This window comes from Peromyscus maniculatus, chromosome 7, assembly GCF_049852395.1.
Source record: "Peromyscus maniculatus bairdii isolate BWxNUB_F1_BW_parent chromosome 7, HU_Pman_BW_mat_3.1, whole genome shotgun sequence".
Taxonomy (NCBI): domain Eukaryota; kingdom Metazoa; phylum Chordata; class Mammalia; order Rodentia; family Cricetidae; genus Peromyscus; species Peromyscus maniculatus.
Window position 1 is genome coordinate 121,132,311 of NC_134858.1, and position 13,339 is coordinate 121,145,649.

General features: G+C 48.0%; 1 protein-coding gene across 1 annotated transcript; it reads right to left on the reverse strand.

The window, feature by feature from the left end:
* Nucleotides 1–430: 430 nt before the first annotated feature.
* Nucleotides 431–2,210, reverse strand: Tmem158 (transmembrane protein 158). Its single transcript, XM_076575537.1, has one exon. The coding sequence runs from the start codon at nucleotides 1,937–1,939 to the stop codon at nucleotides 1,082–1,084; it is 858 nt and encodes a 285-aa protein (XP_076431652.1). The 5' UTR covers nucleotides 1,940–2,210; the 3' UTR covers nucleotides 431–1,081.
* Between the last annotated feature and the right edge of the window lie 11,129 nt (nucleotides 2,211–13,339).

Below are 13,339 nucleotides of genomic sequence, written 5' to 3' on the forward strand. Positions count from 1 at the left end.
AACATTAAAAAATAAGTGGAGAGTGACTGGGGAAGACACTTGACATTGACTCCCCCACACAAGTGCATGTAGGAGTGAGTGCATTTGTGGGCACATGAGTGTGCATACACACACACACAAACACACATATACACCACACCCACTGAGGTGGTTCTGTGAAAGACACTTGGCTCACAGAACTATTGATTTTCCTGGAGCACCAAGTTAAAAACAAACTATGCTAAGTGCTGTGAGCCTCTGCAACCTAGGAAAAGTGCATGCATTTTGGGAGTCAGTGAGCCGAGAGGAAATTCCCACTGGAAGCATTCTGAAAGTGATTTCACCTGTCCCAGCCAGGGAGACAGATGGCGTCTCTCCTTTCAGGAATTTCTTCGTGTTTCACTTGCATCGTGGATCCCTTTTTCAAAAACAAATAAAGGAAACATACACATTTCTGGAGGAAAATGTCTGTATTAAAAGCCAGAAAACCACATTAATACAAGAAGAAACGCCCACCAGGCCATGTCACTGAATAGATCGACTTGAAAAAGATTCATAAAGTTATTTTTTTAGCAATAACAATAAATCCGTGTCAAATCCTTCCCTTGCCCTCCCCCCACCCTTTTTTAAAATAAATAAAAAACAAACCAAGAAGCTTCAAGTACAACTATGTTCAAATACAAAGAGCTCCTGTTACTACAGCGATAGCATTGGAATCTTTTTGTTTTGTTATTTTTTTTTTACTAAAACTTTCATTTAAAACAGTTATTAAATATATAAAACAAATACACAGGATCAGGTCACTTTCTGCCATGAATAAAGGGCATGTGGGCGCAGGGAGGGGGTGCCGCAGGGGAAAGGGCCTTTTCCCTGTGTCCTCGAGCCACGCGTGGATCCCACCCTTCAGTCTGAGAGCTTGCCCCTGCTTTTCCGAACCAGGAGCGCAGCACAAACCTCGCTTTCCCACCTCGTTGGGGCCTCTCCGCGGTCCCCTCCCGGGAAAAGGACGAACACTAAGGACAGTACGAAGCGCCCCTGCCGCGTCTCCCTCGAGGAAGGCGCGTGCGAGCGCGTACACAGCGTGGACGCAGGGTAGCGGGGGTCACTTGGGGGCCACTCCTGAGGTCACGGCCGCGGCGGCGGCAGCTGCAGCAGCAGCGGCGGCGGCGGCGGCGGTGGTCCCTGCAGGTACGGCGGCGGGAGCGGCCGCGGGGGCGCCGGCGGTGGTCCGGCGCTGCTCCATACCGTTGGGCAGGAAGCCGGCAATGATGGGCACCGGCCAGATGAGGGCGGCCACGCTCCACACCACGATGACCAGGGTCATGAAGCAGGCCACCAGCGTTGACTCGATGGGCTTGCGGTTCAGCCGCCAGCCCGGCTCGCCCTGCAGCTCCTCCAGGCTGAAGTCCAGGCAGCAGAAGTGACGAGGTTCGCCCTGCAGCCACAGCGGCCCGGGTTCAGCCGCAGGGTAGGCAGGCAGCGCTGTGGGAGCCCCGGCTGGGGCCCGCAGGCGGCCACGCACCCAGCCGCAGCCCACGCACAAGCGCAGGTCTTGCTGCGCGCCGCCGGCCGCCAGCCCCAGATGCTCGATGAGCAGCGGCGGCCCGACGCGGTGGAAGGCGGCTGCGAAGAAGGCGCGGCCGTGCGCGTTGGTAGAGAAGAGCAGCAGGTCGCACTGCAAGCCCCGCGGGCGGCCCCACCGCACGAGTAGCGAGCTCAGCATCTGCCGTTGCACGCTGATGTTGCAGGGCGCTGCCGGAGCCTCCTCTGGGCCCGCGCGCTCGGGGGGCGCGGGTGCCGCCGAGGCCAGCAGGCGCGGGGCGGCGGGTTCGCCCGAGAAGGACGCGTTGGCCGAGGCGTTTGGGGGCGTCCCGGGAAGGTCGGGCGCACCCGTGGCTCCGCCGTGCGCCGGCGGCAGCGGGCAGGCGGCGGCCAGCAGCGCAGCAAGCAGGGGCAGCATGGCCTGTGGCGGGCGCCTACGCGCGCGGGGCGGGCGGCGGCTGCATGGCGCTCGGGCGACTGTCCGGCGAGGGAACCGTGGGGCCGGGAGGGCCGAGGAGGGTCGCTGCCAGCGTGTTGGGGCGACACTGGCTCACGGGCCACGGGGGCTTCTGCAGGATCGGCCCGTCGAGGTTCGGCCGCTCCCCGAGCAGGGGCACCTGGACGGCCGGGTGGCTCTGCGGGCCGGCGGCGAATCGGGAGAGGATTCCCCTGCTCGGCTCCGCCTTCCGCGCGCCCGGCCCCCCGCTCGCCGGGTGCGGGGACTTGGGGAGGGCGGGGCTGCATACGCAGGGGCGGGAACTGGAGACCTGCGGAACGAAGCAGCGCGTGGGGGCGGAGCGAGGGGAGCCCCGGGGGCGGGAAGCCGAGAACACGTCAGGGAGCCCAAGACTGTCGCTTTGTCACGCTGCTGAGGAGAGCCTGAGAGGCCTCTCCTTAGGACTCATCAGCACCCCATTACTGCCTAGGAGAAACTGAGATGGGGAGAATGTCCCTAGGCTACCTCAGGAGCCAGAGACAGAACTCTGCACCATTAGTTCCTTGTACCTTTCTCAGATCTGGATTCTGGCTGGCTTTATTGTGTCTCCTGCACTTGTCTTACTGGAAGAGAACTCTTAAAAAAATTCCAAGAAATCTGAGGAGTCTTGGTGTGGGGTGGGACTATGGGAATGTAAATTCCAGAGATTGAATGTTTGAGGCTCACCACTGAGAGTCCTATTCATAGGTGACATTGTCTTGCAGGATACCTGCAGTCTAGTGAGCACATAGACTACAATTTGTATGTTAAGAGTCCATGAATGTCAGAGTCTTCTGGAATGTGTATTGTGGGGAGAGAGCTGTCAAGAGTAATCCATCAAGATACAATTTATATTAAAAAGCCCACCTGAGTACTGGGTGTGATGGTGCAAGTCTGTAATCCTAGCGCTTGGGAAGTCTGGAGTTCAAAATCCTTGGAGAGGCCAACCTGGGCTCTCAACAAACAAGCAAAATCCCAGTATTGAGATGGTGAGGAGGAGAATTATGAGTTGGAGGACAGCCTGGGCCACAGTGAGACTCTATCTCTAAAGAACAACAACAAACTCTTTTGGGAAGAGGATGCAGCTCAGTTGGTAGAGTGCTTGCCTAGTATCCTAGCATACTTGAAGCCCTGGGTCCAATCCCCAGCCAGCACTGCCTAAACAGCACAGAACAAACTGTCTTTTCCTTGTAGTTTGGCCTCACACTTGGAAACTAAAGTCAACTGACTCCCAAATGGTTTGAAGCCATTGTGGAGAGAGAGAGAGAGAGAGAGAGAGAGAGAGAGAGAGAGAGAGAGAGAGAGAGAGAGAGAGAGAGAGAGAGAGCGCTCCAGCCTCATAACCGGTGACCAAAGTACCAAGTCATTCTCTGTTGGTCTTAGTTCCCTGTCTGACAGTGGGGCACTGGCACCCACCCTGCAAGGGGCTGTGGTAATGAGTGCTTGCAAGCCAGCATTTGCCCTGCCTTCTCAGTGACGCCTAGTAGGTTACACAGTTCCTGTCAGTCCAGCCAATGTGACTGGAGCATCCTTGGTCTCTGTAGAAAAGGTTGACCTCCCTTGAGGACAGGATATACCTCCATTTTCCGTTTTTTACACTTTGTGTACCCAGATGGAGCAATGTGCAGTTTCATGTTTTTATTAAAAATGACTTCTTTTAATCTTGCATATCAGAAACAAAATATATTGCCTGATGTGGCAGAATTGTTTAAATATGAGCCACGTGGCTGATATATGTCTCAAAACAAGGATATTAGGTGATCCCTAGGGTTGAAAGAGGCCTAGTCATCAAGGAGTGAGTCTTGAGCTAGGCCTTCATCCATGACAGCAGGTGACATTTTCTGGGACTTCAGGCAGGAGCATGCTAAGCTCCCTAGGGCTCCCTGTTGTGGGATATTTTGATCACAATCCTGAGACTTGCCAATAAAGTTAAACCTTGAATCCGGGGGTGGAGCCAGCAAGTAGCTGACCAGAATTGGCCATAGAGAAGACAGCAGTTTGAATAGAGAAGACGCACAGGAAGGAAAGGGCAAGGACTTGAGTTTGACACATCCTTTCCGTTCTGGGATGAGGGAAGAGATGCGTCTCTTGCAGTGTCTCTGGTCAAAAAGCAAGGTCAGCAAGTTGCTACTCAACCTCTTTGAGCTAGCAGGTTTTTACCCCAGTCTTTGACTCCTGAGTCTTACTGATAAATAGAATGATAAAGACTTAATTTAAACCTACATATTGAAGCAGGAGCAGAGCTGGGGCCATGGGACCAGAAGCCCTGCCGGGCCGCAGCCTGAGTGGCCAGGCGGGCACTGACTGTGGGGTCGTGGGACTGCAGCCGATTAAAATATCAGTAGATTCACATGCTAAGCTGACAGAAGAATTTCAGCTCCCTTACTGGATCTGTACAACAGGGAGGAACAGCTCGGAAGGGAAACAGACAGATTTATTTGTAGGTGGGCGTGATGGCATGCAACTGTAACAGCACTCAGCAATTTGAAGTAGGACCAGGAGCTCAAAGCCAGGTTGACATTATTCAAGTCTAGCCTGGACTACCTGAGACCCTGTCTCAAAAACCAACCAACCAACCAACCAACCAACCAGCCAACCACAAACAAAGAAACAAACAAGATCTGTTTGGAGAGTCAAGCAGTCACTGTCAGGTTGTTAGCAACATAGCCCTTCATTCCTTCATCCAGACCACATTCCCAGAACCTGGCAAAGGCTGCCACTCTGCCCAACCAGAAGTGTGATTTCCACTCAGAGAATCATATGATTTCCAGTCTCTAGATGGACAAAAAGATGGCAATCTTTTTGGACAATTGAGATTTGAGAATAGGAAATAAGTTACTTTCTGTCTTGGACAGAGGCTCTGCTAATACATGTTGCCTGACAATTTTTAATAGCTGACCAACTGCTATTTTTGTAGCACTCTTGAGGGTCATTTGCTTTACATAGGATACTCATCTTCACAACAGCACCATGATATGATATCTGTGTCATCAGGAGAAAGCAGGCTTTGCCTCTGTTTCCCAAATGCTGGATTTACAGGTGAGTGCCACCATGCCAGGCTCACATTACCTTTCATAGCCATCACCATTGTGTGTGTTCTTCTCTTTAGTTCATTAGGGACATGGGATACAAACTAGGAGTATAGAGTGCCCAAGGCCCAGTTGTTGCTGGGTCCTAAGGGCTCCCTTGTGGGAGAGGGTGAGAAGGCAAGTCAATGACACAGATACCAGGAGTCAGGTGAAAGGCAAACCACAGACTTGTTTATTCAGTAACAGGGAAAGCCTTATATACCCTCCTCCCAGCACCCAGGCTGTGTCCCGATCTGGTGACATTGCGTGGTTGCCCCTCATTGGCTAGGCACAATCAGAACCTCTGACAGCACCTGTTGCTAGGCCCTCAGGCAGACTCCACGTTGACTCATAAGGAAGTACGTTGTGTGCAGGCCTTGACAACTGGTTTGAGCCTTATCTTCCTGCACTCAGTCACTGAGCTGATCTGTCTACTGGTTAAGAACTTGGCCTGAGCTATAGACAGTTCATGGGTTCCTGGCCACCACCTCTGTCCCTTTCCTGCTCTGTTGCAGGTATGCAGGCTTCCTTCTGTCCTAGGAATACATGGAGCACACTCTAGCTTCAAGGCCTTTACCCAGGCTGTTTCCCCTGTTTCCTGAGATCTATCTTGGTTTTGTCCTCACTTCCTCTCAGTCTCTGCTCCACTGTCAGCTCTTCAGAGATCTTTCCTGGCCTTTTACTACAGCAAGTATCTATCTCCATACGCACGTTCCATTTCCACACCACAGCACACCCTCCTCGTGACCTGTCCCACAGCATGCTTTCTGTGTTTGCTTTGTGTCCCTCCTTTCATTTGAATGTCCCTTCTCCCAAGCAATAGACCTGGGCATGGCACACCGTAGGGGTGAACGAATGAGCACAGCTGGGGAGATGACTCATTGGATAACATGCTTTCTGTGCAGCTATGAGGACTTGAATTCAAGTCCCTTGCACCCATATAAAAGCTGCACACAAAGGTGCCCATCTGTAACCCCAGCACTGTGTGCATCCTGGGGTCTTGCTGGGTATCTAGTCTAACTGAATTGGTGTGCACCGTGTTCAGTAAGAGACCCCATTTTGAAATATAAGGAGAGTGATAAAGGAAGATGCCTAATATCAGCTTCTGTCATGAGGCACACTCAGCCACATACATGTATTAACCTCCACACCCATGTGAGCCAAAAAAGCCAGAATGAGTGAGTGAATTCAACAGCCTGGATCAATATGGTAACATCTTAGGGAGTAGAGAAGGTTGGAACAGCCTAGATGTTGTTTATCAGACTGAAGAAATAACAGCTACTGAGACAGGGAGAGGGAGGGAGGGGAACTGTGGTCAGGATGTGATATATGAGGGAAGGAAAAAAAATAGAAGAGCTAATTAGACCACCAGGCGGTGGCGCACGCCTATAATCCCAGCACTCAGGAGGCAGAGGCAGAGGGATCTCTGTGAGTTTGAGGCCAGCCTGGGCTACAAGCCGGGGCTACACAATAAAACCTTGACTCAAAAAACAAACAAACAATGCTAATGAGACCCCCCCCCATCATCTCAAATCGTGGACGAGGTAGGTGCTTTGTCAATAAAACAGGGATGCGCAATTTTGTACAATTATAAAACAATTGAGTACTTCAAAGAAAGTAATTAGTAAAAATGTGCCACAATTTCCTATGTCCCTCTCTGTATTAGCTAATTTTTTCTCCTGATGACTATTGAAGCAATAGCTTTGAAAAAATGATCTGGGTTTTTGAATTCCTCTCATTCACCACCTCAGAGTGCTGCAGGTGCAGTCATGCCTCAGTTCTCTCTCATTCTGGATGGAATTGGCATATGGTTGCCACATATAAACTGGGAAACAGGCAAGAACCATGAAAGACTCCCCGCCCCCCCCCAAAAAAAAAACAAAAACAAAAAGAAAAATTAGATAGAGCAATGAAGAAGGTAGAAACTAAGGCCTACGCCATATCAAAGCCCATTGCAGAAGATGTGGGCTTAGCTCTGGGTGCATGTTTGGGGAAAGGCTTAAAGAAGTGAGAAAAGGACTGGGAATGTGGCTTAATAAAAGAGAACTGGTCTCACATGAATAAGGATTTGGGTTCAAATCCCATGACTGAAAAAGAAAATTACAAAATTCATGTCTTTCTTAGTGGCACACATCTTTAATCCCAGCATTCAGGAGGCAGTGGTAGGTGGATCTCTGAGTTCGAGGGCAGCCTGGTCTACAGAGTGAGTTCCAGGACAGCCAAAGTTGCTTAGAAAAACCCTGCCTCAAAAAGAAAGAAAGAGGCCGGGCAGTGGTGGCGCACGCCTTTAATCCCAGTACTCGGGAGGCAGAGCCAGGAGGATCTCTGTGAGTTTGAGGCCAGCTTGGTCTCCAAAGCAAGTTCCAGGAAAGGTACAAAGCTACACAGAGAAACCCTGTCTCGAAAAACAAAAAAATAAAAAGAAAGAAACGAGAGAGAGAGAGAGAGAGAGAGAGAGAGAGAGAGAGAGAGAGAGAGAAGAAAGAAAGAAAGAAAGAAAGAAAGAAAGAAAGAAAGAAAGAAGAAAGAAAGAAAGAAAGAAAGAAGGAAAGAAAGAAGGAAAGAAGGAAAAAATGGCTTTGCATGCCTGACCCACCTCCTAAGAAATCTCATTCTCATACCATTACTCAGGTCTTGTATTGGAACCTGATACTGGGCACCAGCAGGCCATGGAAACAGATCTGGGAGCTCCTGGAGTTTGGTGGGCTATGGTTGTTTCTTGTCCTGGTTTCTGTTTAGTCTATGATCCCCTAGGGTCTCAGCCAGATCTCCAAGGGTTTGTGGGCATATTTAGCCTTCTGACTCCTGTGGTTTCTGGGGACACTGGCCTCTGAAGAATTCTGGCAGCAATTACAGCATGCACAGTTCATTTGGTAATTAATCATGGGTTCCTGGGGGCAAAGCTACTGTTGTCAGTTTAAGTGGTTACTTGGACTTATTTCGGTCTTGGCATATTACATGGCCATGTGCAAATATTATACCCCTGTAATGGGCAGGGCCACTGTTTTTGTTTTTTGTTTTTTTGTTTTTTTTTTTTCATGTTGGGCATCTAGTGAGATTCTAGCAAGTACTTTCTGAAGCTCCTGCTGATCTGGAGAAGTAGAGGGTGCCTAAGAGAGAGCCAGGAGGAGGATGGTGTTGGAGGAACACATGCCCTGGGCTGGGCATGGTGGTATTGCCTACACCAGATAAAATCTGTCCTCTAATCAACAGTGTGTGTCCGTTACTGGATTAAGAACTTGAAGTGTGTCCTTACCATGGTTCATGAAGAAGAGATCACAAATGAAGTGAACTGAATGCTTTGTTCCCATACAGCAATGTAGTGATAGAGCCAAGATGCAAAATTTGTCTTAACATTGTTCTTAAATGCAGTACTACTGTGTTGCCCTCCCCAGCACTAACAACCTGTGGGGTAGAATTATTCCCCCATTTTCCTGGACAGGGCCACTGGCAGCTCTTCATCCTTCCAGCTGTCTACTGTGTACTCGGTCTCTGTTCATGAATTATGCCAACACTGAAATACTTAAGGATAGTTTCACAGTCTGAGACATTGTGATAGACAAAGTTCTGGGTTATGGCTTTACTGCTAACAGGTCAGTCTCCTGAACTCAGTTCTCCACAGAGACCCAAGCTCTGCACTCATTGTTTTCAGGACCACTGCTGTGTTTTGGGTAAGTGTCCCCCAAAGTCCTGTGTGCTAGAGGCTTATCTTCCAGGTGAAACGGTGGGGGTCTCTGAGGTGGTACCTAGGAGAGGCCCTTAAGTCATTGGGGATGTGCCCTTAAAAGGACTTGTGGGATTCTGGCTCCTTCTTCCTTGGGATGAGATATGAGGTATTTTTTTTTTCTTGGTACATGCTTCCAGCATATGTCTGTGATGTTTAATCTTGATTGTGGACTTGATTGTATCTAGAATCAACTGAGAGACTCACTTCTAGATGAGTCTTTAAGGATATTTCCCAGAAAGATCACCCCCCCCCCCCAGTGAACACAACCAAAATATAAAGTAGTCTGTGGGAGAAGCAGTGCTACTGCTCACCTTCCACCTTTGCTGCTTGCTGGTCAATGCATTACCGCTGCTGTCACTGCCACCAGAGCTCAGCTTCTTTGCTATTCCAACATGGACTAGAAGACCAGCAGCTCTCCAGGTCTCTTCCAGGCTTACACTGACAGATTGCTATTGGAGGGTTTTGTTTTGTTTTTTTTTTGGTCAGGACTACTGGTTCCCAAATAAACGATATGGAGACTTATTGTTAATTATAAATGCTCAGCTGATAGCTTAGGCTTGTTACTAACTAGCTCTTACAACTTAAATTAACCCATCATTCTTATCTATGGTCTACCATGTGGTGGTATCTCTTTTCAGCAGGGCATGTTCATCTCCTGCTTCTGCATCTGGCTGGCAACTCTGCCTTTCTTCTTCCCAGCATTTTACTACTGTGGCTTTCCCACCTAACCTCTCCCTGCCCAGCTATTGGCCAGTTGGCTCTTTATTAAAACAATGGGAGCTATACTTATTCACAGTGTACAAAAGGATTATTCCAGTTTGGAATTGTCGAGGCACCCAGCCTCATGGATTGGGCAGCTATTGAGTTCTCAGACTCTTCAGTATGCAGACAGCCACTGTTGGACTATGTAGCACCTATGGTGTGAGCCTATCTAATAAACTCCTTTTATTACACACACACACACACACACACACACACACACACACACACACACACACACACACACATACACACACAGCTGTGAAACAAAGTAAACATTGCCTCTTTATAAGTTAGTTATCGCAGACATTTTGTGGTAGTGATGTAAAGCTGATGGACACAGTTACCAGGGTGCCTGGGACAGAGTTGGTGCCTGCTTAGTGTTTGTCAGCATCCAGGACTCAGCAGGGACTGCTTAGCTTGCCACCAAACCAGCTTCAAGCTTCCTACATGCCTAAGAGCTTTCCCATGAGCCTCTGATGGGTTTTTAAATGATGACTTTAATGTTTCTTAGAGGTATTGAAGAGAAAGAAAAGACTGGAGCCATATCATGAACCATACCCTCAGGGACAGCGGAAGTGTTTCTGTGAGACATTTGCTGATGAACACTTTTTTTTTTTGTTAAGAATTAATGTCTGTCAGATGAATCAGATAGAATCTGTTTTTAAACACAATTTTGTAATTAGTAATATATGCATTTCTCTAAGTTTGTGTGCTGCTTAAAACAAATCCTATTTTGTGGCTCTTTTATCCACCTCATAGTGAAATTAAATGCCATTTAGCCCTGATGGCTGTGAATTTGGAGGGTTTCAATTTGGCACACCTGGGAGATGGAATTGGCCGTCAAAGACAAAGCAACGGAATGTTCCCCTCTGCCACTAACAAGCATCATAAAAATCTACTTCATGCTGCCTCTAAACAGCACCACATCCCCCTCAAATGGAATAATTGACATTCCATTTATAGGGGTGGAGAGGAGATGGGGGAACAAAAGCCCATTTGGGGGAGCTAGGAACATTGTAGCACAGTTTTTACAGCCTCACGTGCCTTCTGACCTAGGTCTGCATTCTGAATTCAGCGGCAGCCACATGATTTCAGGGGAGCATGGTTTGCTGAGGCATGCTCATTCATGCAGGTTCCTGCTTGGCTTGCTCTTTGTGTTGCAGTCACTTCTCAGTGTCTCCAGTCTCTTTTTCTATTATAGTTTCCCAGAATTTGAAAGAATTGTGACTATTGGCATGACCTTTGAAACCTGGCAAACTTGACTTGTGATAGTATTTTGTCTTTCTGTGTCTCAGTTTTCTTCTGAAATGGGCTTTGATGGCTGCTCTATAATGAGAATTGAATGAAATCTCCCTTGTATCACCGTCAGTTCAGAGGCCAGGGTATTTGGTGAGAGTACTCTTTCATGGGACACAGGCCTGTAGCTCATTGTTTGTCCTTATGCTGCTGTATTTTCACCTGAGGAAAATAGTCACTGCTGAGCTGGATGTGGAGGTGTGTGACTGTACCTGAGTACTGGGGAAGCTTGAGGCAGAGGATCTCAAGTTCAAGACTAGCTGGGGCTACCCACTGAGACCATTTTTGCACATGGATCAGAGAGGGACAGCTTCTGGCTTATAAGAAGTTGGCCTCCTGTCCATGTGGAGCCATCTCTGCCAGTCAAGCAAACCTGGATCCAGCAGCCATGAGATTGGAAAGGATACCAGAAAACCCATTGCCTGAACTCCTTATTTTATATGTGTGGAAACTAAGGCCCAGGATGGAGTATTGCCCTAGCTGAAATGACAATCTGGTTGAACCTAGTCTCCTGCCCAAATGGATGCCTCTTTAAGTCTAGTCCTGTTCTGTGCTTTTACAGCTCACGTGAAAAAAGACTCCTATTGCAAAGTGAAATCAATGAGCCTTTCTAATTTATTTAGGAGAGAATAGGAAAATGATGAACTTGGTGACTGCCGTGATCACACTTCTAACTCGATTTTCAAGGTGAAGAATAGATTACATTGGCTGAAAACATGCTAAACAAACTTCCCTTCTGATACAATTAAGCCTTGCTCCTTCCTGCTGAGGACCTGGACTTACTTGGGGACACAGTTGTGAGAACGATACTCAGGCTGGACAGATCTCAGCTTCAAGTTCCAACAAAGTCTACAGATATGGGCAAGGCCTCAGAGCACCTTGTTTAAGTGAGGGCCATCACTTTGCTGAATAGTGGAGACTATTAGAAAAAGCCTTCTCCCTACAGACTATGAAGGATTCTGGATGACTTGTTTATCAGTTATTCCTCAAAGCTATAAAAAAAGAAAGACAAAGCAAAAAAAAAATGATCTTAAAGCTACAATTGTTGTGACGGGTTGAATAAAGAAACACAGGCAGGTGCGGACATGTGCTGTGGAATATTATTTTAAGGTGTGTTACATTTGTTTATGCTGTGGAATATTTGTTTAATGACACAAAGATGTGTAGCATTCTTTTATGTGGCATTGGTTTAGCTCTGTGAGGCTGTGTTACTTTGTGTGTCTAAAACACCTGACGGTCTAATAAAGAGCTGAAAGGCCAATAGTGAGGCAGTAGAAAGGATAGGCAGGTCTGGCAGGCAGAGAGAATAAATAGAAGGAAAAATCTGGGAGGAGAAAAGAAAGAACAAGAGAAAAAGGAGAGGAGATGCCAGGGGCCAGTCACCCAGCAACACAGCCACGCAGCCACAGAGTAAGAGTGAAAGTAAGATACAAGGAGTAAGAAAAGGAAAAGCCCAGAGGCAAAAGGTAGATGGGGTAATTGAGTTAAGGAAAGCATGCTAGAAATAAACCAAGCAAAGGCCGGGGCATTTATAATTAAGAATAAGTCCCCGTGTGTGTGTGTGTGTGTGTGTGTGTGTGTGTGTGTGTGTGTGTGAGAGAGAGAGAGAGAGAGAGAGAGAGAGAGAGAGAGAGAGAGAGAGAGAGAGAGAGAGAGAGATTTATTTGGGAGCTGGGTGGTGGGCCCCCAAAAGAGAAAGAGCAAAAACAACCAACAACAGACATGGGTCTGTAATTTTTTCAGCTCTATGTCCCTTCTGTACTTTCTTCAGGCAAAAGTACTGCTCTTTCTTAAGTACACTCTGCTCACCCGTCCACATGGCAGGTCTACCAGTGAGAGTATAACTGGATTCAGTGCTGGGCAATCATGGTGCCTCAGTCATGTAGTCTCAGAGATGTGCCTTGAGGATAAGCCTAGCTCCACAGACCAACCTATTAGAAATGAGAAGCCTCGGCATAGCTCCACCCAACTCTCCTCCACCCACCCCTCCCCTTGTCCTGCTCTCCATTCTCCTTTCCTGCTGCTGAGAGCCTGTGTGCAGCAGGAGGGGAAAAGGGCAAACAACAGGAGCTGAGAGATGGAGAAAAATCCACATCACCATTGGAAGCTCTAGCTCTAGGTGCAATTGAGACCTGGCCACCCTAGTTGTGGGCTTTGGAATTTAGTTTCACTTAAGCTCGCTCTTAAATTAATCTTAGCTGTTTTAGAAGTAAGTGCAAATGTGACAGAAAGTGGACAGCAGTGATGTGTTTGTGGCTTACTCTATCTTATGTTGTGGTGGCCACCCAGTGGACATGTCACAGGCTAAAAAAAAAAAAAATCACTAAGAAGGGATATGAGTTACACAAGTAAATTTACCCTCCAATCACAATGCTTTTTTGTTTTGTTTGTTTGTTTTTGTTTTTTCAAGACAAAGTTTCTCTGTGTAACAGTCCTAACTGTCCTGGAACTCGCTTTGTAGACCTTGAACTCACAGAGATCCACCTGCCT